The sequence below is a fragment of the Colobus angolensis genome, unplaced genomic scaffold, assembly GCF_000951035.1.
Source record: "Colobus angolensis palliatus isolate OR3802 unplaced genomic scaffold, Cang.pa_1.0 Scaffold65, whole genome shotgun sequence".
In the NCBI taxonomy this organism is placed as follows: domain Eukaryota; kingdom Metazoa; phylum Chordata; class Mammalia; order Primates; family Cercopithecidae; genus Colobus; species Colobus angolensis.
The window spans coordinates 2,230,238-2,242,470 of NW_012120154.1; the positions used below are offsets into that span (position 1 = coordinate 2,230,238).

At 55.8% G+C, this 12,233-nt stretch overlaps 1 protein-coding gene across 1 annotated transcript in view; it reads left to right on the forward strand.

Moving 5' to 3' along the window:
• CBX7 (chromobox homolog 7) overlaps positions 1 to 12,000 on the forward strand; it is a 22,378-nt gene extending 10,378 nt beyond the window's left edge. Inside the window, exons 3-6 of the mRNA XM_011964202.1 lie at positions 1,732 to 1,797; positions 4,151 to 4,217; positions 8,047 to 8,398; positions 8,754 to 12,000. Coding sequence (XP_011819592.1) covers positions 1,732 to 1,797; positions 4,151 to 4,217; positions 8,047 to 8,398; positions 8,754 to 8,911 — 643 coding nt within the window. The 3' untranslated portion in view covers positions 8,912 to 12,000. The remainder of the gene's footprint in view (positions 1 to 1,731; positions 1,798 to 4,150; positions 4,218 to 8,046; positions 8,399 to 8,753) is intronic.
• The last annotated feature ends 233 nt before the right edge of the window (positions 12,001 to 12,233 follow it).

Consider the following 12,233-nt stretch of genomic DNA (forward strand, 5'->3'; position numbering starts at 1 on the left):
GTCTCGGCCTCCCAAAGTGCTGGGATTACAGGCTTGAGCCACCGCGCCCGGCCTAATTTTTGTATTTTTAGTAGAGATGGGGTTTCTCCATGTTGGCCGGGCTGTTCTTAAACTCCTGACCTCAAGTGATCTGGCCACCCAAAGTGCTGGAATTATAGGCGTGAGCCGCTGTGCCCAGCCTTAAAACTTTATTTTTAAAACCTAAGACACTGGCCTTAAAGCTCTATTTTTAAAACCTAAGACACAAACACACACGTTGGCCTAGGCCTGCGCAGGGTCAGGATCATCAAGACATCACTAGATGGTAGGAATTTTTCAACTCCTTTGTAATTTTTCAGGTCCACCATCACATGTGCAGGCGGTCATGGACAGAAACATTGTTATTTGGCACATGACTGTATGTATATTGTTTTTAATGGAAAAGTTTTTATGTTTGCATCGATGGTGAGTGATACTGGTTTTTCCATTTATGGAAGGCATAGTTTACTTTTAAAATAATTTAAACCAAAAAAGCTGCTCTAAAGGCAGATACGAAGTAAACAGGAGTGCTAGTGGAACGAGGGTGTGGCGGGTGTCACCATGTTGGTTCCACAGATAGGTGAGCTCTGGAGCCACTGTGCTGACATCACAGGGTCTGCCCCAGCAGGAGGGTGCTCCCTGGCTGGGTGGCGAGGGTAGAAGATCCCCTGTAGCGTTACCAAGGGGGCCTGTGCTAGGCCTGCTGAACCGTTCAGCCCCTAGACATTTACCAAACACCTGCTGTGTGCCAGGCCCAGAAACAAGGGAACTTCAGACCTGGCTGTGTTCTGGGTGGGTGCACTGAGGAGGGAGACCATTCTGGGGCTTGGAGGGCGGGGAGAAACAGCAACAGCAGCAAACACAGTGTGCTGACAACACATCAGGTGCGCTGTTAGTCTTGTAACACCCTCTAAACACTTGGACGACACAGCTCATCAGCACAAGAGTCCTTTACAGATGGGGACATTGAGGCACAGAGCTGTTCAGGAAGTTGCTCAAGGTCACACAGCTAGCTAGGGGAAGAGCTGGACTTGAACCCAGGCTACGAGCGTGTCCCCGGAGCTCTGGCTCCTTTTCACCCTCTCTTGCCTTGTGTGGGAAGGATGTCCTGGGGCTTACAGGGGCCCTCTCTCCTCCTGGCACCCGAGGGTCTCTGGTGATTGTGGAGTCTAACAAGAAGTTGGACCCACTCACATTGTAGTGTGATATGAACGAGGGCAGCTCTGGTGTCGCTGGAACCCTCAGGAGGCCCAGACTGGGTCTGTCTGTGAAGTAGGTGACAATGACACCAGGACAGGGTGAAGGCACACTTGCAGTGGGCCCTGGGTCAGCAGTGGTGGCCTCTGCTGGTGTACCTGCCCAGTAGAAGCGATGGCTCTGACCTTTCTTTTTTTTTTTTTTGAGACAGAGTCTCACTCTGTCACCCAGGCTGGAGTGCAGTGGCACGATCTTGGCTCACTGCAACCTCCACCTCTTGGGTTCAAGCAACTCTCCTGTCTCAGCCTCCTGAGTAGCTGGGATTACAGGTATGCACCATCATGCATGGCTAATTTTTGTATTTTTAGTGGAGATGGGGTTTCACCATGTTGGCCAGCCTGGTCTTGAACTTCTGACCTCAGGTGATCCGTCCACCTCGGCCTCCCAGAGTGCTGAGATTACAGGCATAAGCCACTGCACCCAGCGCTGACTCTGACCTTTTGTTCCTCTCCCCAGGTACAGCACGTGGGAGCCAGAAGAGCACATTTTGGACCCCCGCCTCGTCATGGCCTACGAGGAGAAGTACGGTGTCCTCGGCGCCGCCGGGTGGGGCTTAGGGCCAGCTCAGAGGCTTCTCAGAAGCCTGCTGCGGGCTTGGCAGGGGGTTTTGGGGCAGGGCGGGAGTGTCTGATGGGGCAGGGCAGCCCAGCCTGCAGCTGGGTGAAAGTGGTGGGCACTGAGTCCCAGGGCAGCTGAGGACCCTGGGTCCTCAGGCATAAGCCACTGCACCCAGCTTTCCTGTTGTTGGGTGATTTTGGTCACTTCCCTTACCCACCCGGGCCTCAGTCTCTCTGCTGTAAAATGGGCCACCCTGAAGAACACACCGATTTCCCAGGGTGAAACCTGAAAGCGGCCGTAAGAGGTTTCTGTTCCAGTGAAGAATGTTAAAATGCTTCACAAAGATGCCCTGTGTGCAAGGGGGCGGCACTGACACTTGTGCGGGGGTGACAGATCAGAGACAGTGTCTCTAGAGGACCTCCTAGGGCTACAAGGAGCATCTGATGAAGCTCATGGAAGTCAGGGCAGGAGCATGGGCTTCGGGACTGGGATTTCTGAGTTCTGGCCTGTCCCCCCTGCCACCTCCTGTCCAAGTGGCCAGGGCAAAGTCAGTCTCCCACCTCTGTCAGTGCCTCTCAGGGATTCTGAGCACTCCCCGACTGTCCTGTGTGCCCTCTCTGGCCACCTTCCCCACCAGCAGGCAGCCCAGGTCCCCTGCCACTCCCAGCCGGCCTGCCTTGTGCATTTCACAAAATCGTTTGTATGTGGTCCCTATGGCAACCTGCTGAGGCAGGAATGAGGGTTTTGTTTGACAGAGAAGGAAACCAAGGCTCCTACCTAGAGCCTCAGAGCAAGGACTCGGCCAGGGCTGCTGCCTCCAGGTGGGGGCTTTTCCGTTGCCCCTCGTTGCTGGATTCTTGTGGTTCCTCCTCCAGGAGGTTTCCTGCCAGGGATTCAAAGGACACATTTTATTGTTCTTACCTTTTAAAATCAGGGTGTCCCTGTCGCGGAGTTTCTTTCTGTCTCCCAGGTGTGTGGTGGGGCCTTGGTCCAACAGGGTGCAACACTTGGGAATCCTGTGGAGTGTGGTAAGGAGAGCAGTGGGCGGTATCAAAGGCCTGGATTCCAGTCGTCCGCCAGGGGCCCTTTCCCTTTGGCCCATGGGTGTCCTGCTGGGGATGGATGCTCAGTGGATGGTCGGACATTTGCAATAGATGCCGTGGGGTTCCTGGTGTGTGCCGAGCTCAGAGGAAGAGCCTGGCCCAAGGTCACACGACCAGGAAGGGGAGAAGGGATGAGCTCCTGGCCTCCACATTCTTTCTGCTGTCCACGTGGCCTCTGTACTGGGGGCTGCAGAGAGTGTGGATGGAGAGAACTGAAGTGGGAGGCAGGATGAAATGACTCTGAATCTCCCCACTACTTTCGGCAGTTGTTTGGAGTCTCTGATTGTGTTGTCTTGTGTGTCATGTGTAGCTTCGTGGCATTGTGAAGTCGTGCTTTTTTTTTTGAGACGGGGTCTCACTCTGTCTCCCAGGCCGTGGTGCGATCTTGGCTCACTGCAACCTCTGCCTCCCAGGTCAAGCAATTCTCCTCAGCCTCCTGAATAGTTGGGGCCACAGGTGTGTGCCACTGCGCCCGGCTAATTTTTCTATTTTTGGTAGAGGGGGTTTTGCCGTGTTGCCCAGGCTGGTCTCAAACTCTTGAGCTCAAGTGATCCGCCCACCTCAGCCTCCCAAAGTGCTGGGATTACAGGCATGAGCTACCGCACCCGGCCTAAGTTGTGCTTTGTGTGTGTGTTTGATACATGGGAAGGCATCTGCTGGGCACTCAGAACAGACTGGTTTTCATCCTGTCCCCCGACAAGATGGGACAGACAGGGTAGGAGCTGGTCCGCTCTCCCGGGTTCACAGAGATCCCAAATGTGGGGCAGTCTATGCAGAGCTTTACTTACAGAGGGACTCGCCATTCCCTTCAGCTCTCCTGGGACATTCAAGGCAGATTGGGTTGACAGGCTTCTGTATCATTCCCCCAGCAGGAAAAACTGAGCCACGTGTTTAGGGGGTCCTTAGGAGCATGTAGAGCAGAGCCCTCACATGGCCCTGGAGCCCCATAAGGACCCACTGTTTTTGGAGATGCTGCGAGTCCTCCCTCAGCAGTTGCCCTCCCCATTTGTCAGATGGGAAGACCTTGGCCCTGGGAGTTGAACATCTGACCCCATTGTTATGGCCCCAGCCAGGCAATGGGGAGGATTGGTGGGCAGGCCTGTGGGGAGTGTCCCCTCCCTGACAGGCAGCAGAGGGTGGGCGAAGCGACGCCTTACCTTCCCTTAGATGTCACCAGTATTTCCTTTTCTTTTGCCACCTGCTTCACACCCCAGGGAGGAGAGAGACCGAGCATCGGGGTATAGGAAGAGAGGTCCGAAACCCAAGCGGCTTCTGCTGCAGGTAACCAGCCTGCCTTTGTGCCTCCTTTTTCCCCCTGTCCAACTGCAAGTCCCCCTCTGCCCCTTGGTGCATTTGCACTGGCTAGTTGAACTGATCTGCGTCCCCTCCCCTGTACCACCCAGGGCACTGTGGGGTGGGGCACTTGGGTGAGTTTTGATGGGAGGAGTTGGGAAAAGCCTGCCTGTGGGGCTGGTGCCCAGGGAAGACAGCCCGGGTGAGAGGTGCCACCTGGGAGGGAGGGTAGGCATATGGCCAGTGGAATCCTAGAATTCTCAAAGCTTAGAATCTTGCTGTAAGGAAGGCTTGAAAGCTTTGAGCCTTTCGATGCTCAGAATCCCGAAACAAAATTATCATTGAGAACCTCAGAAACATAAACGTTAGAATTCAGGAAACATGAGAGGCTGGAATTTCAGAATCCAAGAAACAGAATTTTTTTTTTTTTTTTTTTTTGTGAGACAGAATCTCGCTGTGTCGCCTAGGCTGGAGTGCAGTGGTGCAGTCTTGGCTCACTGCAAACTCCACCTCCCAGGTTCACGCCATTCTCCTGCCTCAGCCTCCTGAGTAGCTGGGACTACAGGTGCCCGCCACCACGCTTGGCTAATTTTTTGTATTTTTAGTAGAGATGGGGTTTCACCATGTTAGCCAGGATGGTCTTGATCTCCTGACCTCATGATCCGCCCACCTTGGCCTCCCAAAGTACTGGGATTACTGGCGGGAGCCACCGTGCCCGCCCAGAAACAGAATCTTAGAATTGTAGAACTACAGCCTTGGAATGTCAGACTCTTAAAAGTGTGTCATTTTTGAGTGGGAAGAAACTTACAGGGTCTCCTCTTCCAGCCTTCAGTCAGGTGGGGACCCAAGTCTCTGCAGCATGCCGGCGTACCTGCTTCGTAGGTCTTGGGGGCCTTTGCTGACCTCAGCGCTTTGCAGTGATAGGCGAGCGGATCTTGGAGCAGTGCAGTCACAGGTTGAGTCTCCCTGATCCAAAATCCAAAATGCGGCCAGGTGCGGTGTCTCATGCCTGTTATCCCAACACTTCGGGAGGCCGAGGCGGGTGGATCACCTGAGCTCAGGAGTTCAAAACCAGCCTGGCCAACATGGTGAAACCCCGTCTCTACTAAAAATACAAAAATTAGCTGGGGATGGTGGCGGGTGCCTGTAATCCCAGCTACTCAGGGGGCTGAGACAGGAGAGTCACTTGAACCCAGGAGGTAGAGGTTGCAGGGAGCCAAGATCATGCCGTTGCACTCCAGCCTGGGCAACAAGAGTGAAACTCCGTCCCTCCCCACCCAAAAAAAACCCACGAAATCTGAAATGCTCCAGAATCCAAAACGTTTTGAGCACCAACCTGATGTTCAAAGGAAGTGCTCATTGGAGCGTTCTAAATTTCAGATTTTTGGATTAGGGATGCCCAGCCAGTAAATGTAATGCAAATATTCCAAAATCCTAAAAAAATTCGAAGTCTGAAACACTTCTGGTTCCAAGCATTCTGGATAAGGAATAGTCTGCCTGTGTGTGGTTGTAGGCAAGCCTTTTCACCTGTAAAATGGGGATGAAGAGAATACCCACCCTCCTTAATGTAATAAGACCCACCAGGCAGGATATTGGAAGCCAGAAAGTCAGGATTCTTGGTTCATTTGCATGTGGTCTACGTCAAGCGTCCTGGCCACTCCTGATTATAGCCCACAGAGGCTTTCACCAGAGGGGGTGGGCCTCCCTTCATGCAGTGGGCATGTTCCATTGGGTGTGGCATGAATTGAGCCTGGGAAGGAAAGTAACATCTCCCGGACGTCCGTGTGCCAGGCTCTGTGCCTGGTGTGCCTCACAGATGAACACACTCCATCCACATACTAAGCCTGCAGGGCCGGTGTGTTCGTTATCTCTTCCCCTCTAACGTGGCAACTCAAAGCAATGAACATTGATTATTTCCCATGGCTTCTGGGGGTCAGGAATTTGGGAATGTGCTAGCTGGTTCTTCAGTGGTTCTAGTCTGGGCTGCAGTCATCTGCAGGCTTGACCAGGGCTGCAGGATCTGCCTCCGAGGGGGCAGCTCACGTGTCGGTGAGTCAGGGCTGGACTGTTTCTCACCGTGTGGACATCTCCAGAGGGCTGCTTGAGTGCCCTGACAGTGCAGCCACCAGCTTCCCAGAGTGGGTGACCCGAGAGAGAGAGCAGGGAAGAAGCCACAGTGTCTTTTATGTTCTAGCCTGAGAAGTCACACACCACACACTGGGTGTGGGAATGGACGGTGTGTAGGTGTGAATTCCAGGAGGCGGGTGTGGTTGGGGCCTTCCTCGGAGGCTGGCTCCTACAGTCTCTTCACTGTTTCGCGGAGAAAGAAACTGAGGCCCAGGGAGGCTGGTAGCTTACCCAGGACCTGACTGTTGGGACCCTAGTAGCTGTAGTTCTTTCGTGATGAGGTTGCCAAGGACGAAGAAAAACCTGCCTTGCAGGATGGTGGAATGTACTGGGATTCTTTTTTCTTTCTTTTTTTTTTTTTCAGAGTCTCGCTCTGTCTCCCAGGCTGGAGGGCAGTGATGCGATCTTGGCTCACTGCAACCTCCGCCTCCTGGGTTCAAATGATTCTCCTGCCTTAGCTTCCCAAGTAGCTGCGATTACAGGTGCCCACCACCATGCCCAGCTAATTTTTATATTTTTAGTAGAGATGGGGTTTCACCATGTTGGCCAGGCTGGTCTTGAATTTCTGATCTCAGGTGATCCAGCCGCCTCGGCCTCCCAAAGTGTTGGGATTACAGGTGTGAGCCATGCGCCCGGCCTGTACTGGGCTTCTGATGGCCTGTAAGGCTACCGGGAGGAGTGGGTTTTGAGTCAGCTGCCTACAGCCTCCCAGCCACGGCAGTATTTTCCCAGTCCCCTCCCAGTTCAGCCCTCCTCCCATTACTGCAGCAGCCCACACCTCAGGACATGTGATGCCGTTGGCAGGCATGACTGTGAGCAGGGCCCGCGTGTGTCATCTCTTCCCTCAGCTTGGAGGTGTTTGACCTCACAGGTCCCATCCAATGGCTGCATTCTCTTCCTGGGAGCTCTTGGCCTCTGGTGACAGGTGGCAGGAGAAGGTACTGTCCCAGTGATCCCGAGTCTCCCAACATCTTGGCACCATGGATCTTTTGTAGATTCATGTAAATTCTCCCCAAATAAAATCCCGAAATTACAAACTCCAGGAGTGGACGGACTTGCCCGCCAGCTCCAGAGGTGTCGCAGGCAGTCAGCAGGGGGAGCTGCAGGAGGCAGCTCGCAGAGCCCAGGAGCTCCCTGGAGGGGTCGGGGTGCATCTGCAGGCCAGGTGGAGCCCTGTCCCTTCGGCTAGGTGGCCTGGGCATCCGGTGCTGGGTGTGCTGCTTGCCTGGCTTTGCCCCAAGTAACTCCAAGAGCACACCTTTGCCCTCTGCCTCCACCATCTCCTGGGTGAGCTGGCAGCGTCAGTTTTGGAGGTGCTCTGGCACGCAGAGATGCCTTTCCTAACACGAAGGCTAACTCTTTAATGCATCCAGATTTGTTTCTCTTGGTCAGTTTTCAATTTGTCCTTCTTGTATGCTTCTCTGCTGGGTATCAGAGAAGTAAACCCTGGGGAGGTGAGAGTGCTCTGTAGGGCCCAGAGGCGGGGCCGAGCTGGCAGAGCCTGAGGCTGCTCGGGGCCCACTCTCTGGGCTGGGGTGGGGTGCGGTGGGGTGATGGCCAGCCATGGCATGGGGAGGAGTTGGGTGGGCAGATGTGGGAAGGGCACTCCGGGTGGGAGGAACAGCATGAGCAAAGGTGTGGCGGGCGGGAGGGTGGGGCTGACCCGCGCTGCCCTGGCTTGCCCCCGCAGCGGCTGTACAGCATGGACCTGCGGAGCTCCCACAAGGCCAAGGGCAAGGAGAAGCTCTGCTTCTCCCTGACGTGCCCACTCGGCAGCGGGAGCCCCGAGGGGGTGGTCAAGGCGGGGGCACCTGAGCTGGTGGACAAGGGCCCCTTGGTGCCCACCCTGCCCTTCCCGCTCCGCAAGCCCCGAAAGGCTCACAAGTACCTGCGGCTCTCACGCAAGAAGTTCCCGCCCCGCGGGCCCAACCTGGAGAGTCACAGCCATCGACGGGAGCTCTTCCTGCAGGAGCCACCGGCCCCAGACGTCCTGCAGGCGGCCGGCGAGTGGGAGCCTGCTGCGCAGCCCCCTGAAGAGGAGGGTAAGGCGGCCCCGGCCCAGAGGCCCTCAGAGCTGGAGAGGGCCTGCGGGTCATCAGGTCCGACTGATTCAATGTCAAAAGAGGGCCCGTAGTGCTTTGTGGGGATAGTCGGGTCAGGGCTCAGGGTCCAGCACTAGCCCAGGGCTCCTCCTGTCGTCCCGCTCTGGCTGAGCTCTTGTCCAGGTGGGGAAGATGCACCCCGTTGCCTCCTCCCAAGTGTCCAGCCCTGTGTGAGGCCCTGAGCTGACTGAAGACGCAGAAAGGAAGAGCTGCAGTTGGGATGGGGTTGGGTGGTCTGCGTGGCTTCCAACCTTGTCAACGCTGCCCCCGTCTGTCTGTGTGTCTCACGCTGCAGCAGATGCCGACCTGGCTGAGGGGCCTCCTCCCTGGACACCTGCGCTCCCCTCAAGTGAGGTGACCGTGACCGACATCACCGCCAACTCCATCACCGTCACCTTCCGTGAGGCCCAGGCGGCTGAGGGCTTCTTCCGAGACCGCAGCGGGAAGTTCTGAGTCACCGTTTTTACTCTTCTTAAACTGTTTTTTTTTGGGCTTGGGGTGGGACTTCCAGAGATAGGGATGGGTTGGGGGCGGGGTAATTATTTTATTTAAAAAAATATCGAGCAGCAAAAGGGGAGAAGATCCCACTACTCTCCCACCACCTGCCCTTTCTCTGAGGGACGTTTACCACGAGGCCTCAGGCTGGGAATGGAGAGAGTTGCTCTGGGAGTTGGGGCACCACCCCCAGGGCAGGAGGGGGACAGGGTCGCCTGCCCGGGACACCACCGTTATCATTCTCCTCTAGTGATGCAGCAGCTGGTTCTGGGGGTTAAAGGAGCATTGGAAGGCCCAAACCCTCTCCCTTGAGCGGCCCACCCCAGCCTGGTTGGCTGGTTTTCCTCTTTTCTTTTTGTTTCGATTGGGTCTTTACCTTGAACTTTCCTCTCTGGCTTTGCAGTGGGCTGTGGAGGCTGGTTTTGACCAAAAGTGAGTGGGGTGGGAGCAAGGGGCAGGAGGAAGGGTTGAGGTTGCTGGGGCGAGTCCCTTCCCCTTCAGAGAGGCTTCTACCCTTCCCAGGGAGGAGGCGCCGCTGAGACCCTTCTGCTGAGAGCTCTGCCCTTCCCCCATCACCTGGCCTGTGCAGAAACGCTCACGTACGCCCGGCTGCACAGGTGTGCACGCATTACCCTTCGCGTGTACGTTCCCATGTGCCCCGTGAACGCATGTATGTCTACAGACGTGTCCACGTGGGCCTTGCAAACCTGGTTTAGAAACCCTGGCCAGGTGAACATGGGGTGGTTCACAGCACAAAAGAACTCACCGCCACGCCTGCACTCACCCCACCTTGCATGCACCTTGCTACGTGCTTGCAGCTTTCAGCGGAGGGCAGGGGTCTGGCACAGGTGCGATGGCACCCCATGCTCCAGGCATGCAGATGTGATTTCTCAGGCTGCGGGTGTGCAGGCGTCTGCTGAGTTGTGTGATGTATCAGCGCAGGCTTTGAGACATCTGGACCCTGTCCTTCCCCCCCCGAAGGGTTCTTGTTCTTTCCGACTCAGGTGACTTTTCAGCCCTTCCAATTCCCCTCTTTCTCTGCCCTCCCCTCCAACTCACCCAGTCCAGCTGTGGGCAGTCAGGGAGGGAGGGAGTGTCCCACCACGTTCTCAGGGCAGCCCTTGACTCCTAAGCCCCTTCCTCCTTCCATTCTGCATCCCCCTCCCCATCCAACCTAAATGCCACAGCTGGGGCTGAGCTGTGTTTCTGTGGAGGGACCTCTGCCACGCCTCTCTGAGGTCAGGCTGCGCTGTGTGATGGGCAGGCTTTGCCCCAGCCCGCCCCCTGGCGAGGTGCACTTGTTTTCTGGCTTGTACAAGGTGTCCTGGGGGCCAGCGGCTTCCCTGCCAGTGAGGAGTGACTTCTCCCTCTCTTCCAGTTCTGTAGGGGAGAAAAAGCCAGACTGGGGGGCCCGAGGGGAGCATGGAAAAGGCCGGCTTCCCTGGCTTTCCTTGGCTGTCAGAGTCAGGGTGACACACACCAAGAGTGGAGTGTGGTCCGCGAGTTGGAAACCCGCCCGCCCTCCCCACAGCTCTGCTCTGTGTCCTCAGGAAGCCACAGTCTACAGAGGCAAGGAGAGGGCGATTCTTTCCCCAGACCCTTTCTTCCCTAGTTCCCAAACCAAAGACAGCCTGCAGCCCTTTCTGCTTGGGGTGCTCTGTTGACAGGCTTCCCAGATCCCTGAGTCTCTCTCTCCTTCCTTCTCGATCTTTAGTTGTCCACGGTCAATTCAGTGCTTCCACGGGGGGACAGTCTCCTCTGGGGTGACCTGCTTCACCTCCAGCCCAGGGAATGGAATCTAGAGGAATACGGGGGGTGGGTCTGGACAAGGTGGGGCAGGAATCACCACCCGTCTCCAGCTGTGGGCCCTGTGGAGGGGAAGGGGAAGCCTGGGGTTCAGAGGGAACTCTTCCAGGAGAGGGGTGCCCAGCGGAGGTGAAGGTGATGGGGGGTGTGGGGGGTCTCTGGTTGAATGTTTTGGCCCCTGGGTTTGGAACATGGCTGGCAGCTTCCAGCAGAAGTCACGCTCCCCATCCCCCAGGGGACACGGGACCTTTTTCCTGCTTCCTGGTCACTTTCAAAGAACTATTTGCGCAATCTTTGGGTCTGTGGATTCACGGGGCTTTCTGTGTGGGCGCTGCAGTTGCTTTTGTCTGCAGCATCAGGACACGTCTTTCCTCTTACTCAGCCCTTTATGGCCCATGGGGAACTCTGTGGCTCAGGGAGAACTGAACTCCAGGGGCGTGACCTGGGACAGGTGGTGCCTGAGGTGCCCAGCTCAGGGCAGCCACGTGGGTCATGGGCTGCAGTGAGCCAGCTCCCTGGGGAAAAGGCTGTGGACCATTAGGACCATCCTCCAGGACAGGTGACCTCTATGAGGTCACCTATGGCTGTGGCCGTGCAGGCCTCCTTCCAGCCCAGAGTGGCCCAGTAGAGTAAGGCAGACAGTGACCTCCACCCCCGCAGCCCCCTTAAAAGGCCAGTACTCTTGGGGGTGGGGGGAGGGTTTAGAAAGCATTTGCCCACCTGCCTTTCTTTCCCCCAGCCCGCACCCGCTTTGAATGTAGAGACCTGCGGGCACTTTTCCTTTTGTGGTGGGGGGTGTGGAGGATGTACCCCTACCCCTGGCACGGCCGCCTGGAATGCAGGACTATCACTGCTGTTAGGGTGATGACCTCGTTGCCAAGCTCCTCCTCTCCCCTTGGTCTGGGGGCAGGCGCTGTGCTTCTGTGAGGTGGTTTAGCTTTTGCTTCATAAGTGGCCAGCCGCGGCCACCAGGTCTCAGCACAAGAGCGCTTCCTTTGCACAGAATGAGCTTTGAGCTTTGTTCAGACTAAATGAATGTATCTGGGAGGGGTCGGGGGCACGAGCTGGCTCCAAACACATGCCTTTGCTGAGTGTGTGTGTGCTGGGAGATCAGAGTGGATGTAGAGCGCGGTTTTATTTTTGTACTGACATTGGTAAGAGACTGTATAGCATCTATTTATTTAGATGATTTATCTGGTAAATGAGGCAAAAAAATTATTAAAAATACATTAAAGATGATTAAAAAAAAGAAAGTTCCTGGGCATTTGGTCATTCCTTCTGGTGGGTTGTCCAGCGCATCCGTCCACCAACAGGCTTTGTATGAGCAACAAGGCTGTTGATTTCACTTGGGTGCAAGTGGGTTGAGTCTGAAAAGAGAGTCAGCCAAAGGAGACGGGGTGGGCAGTTTTGTAGGACTAGGGTAAGCAGTGGAAAGTTACAGTGAAAGGTGGTTATCTATTGTCAGCAGAGGGGG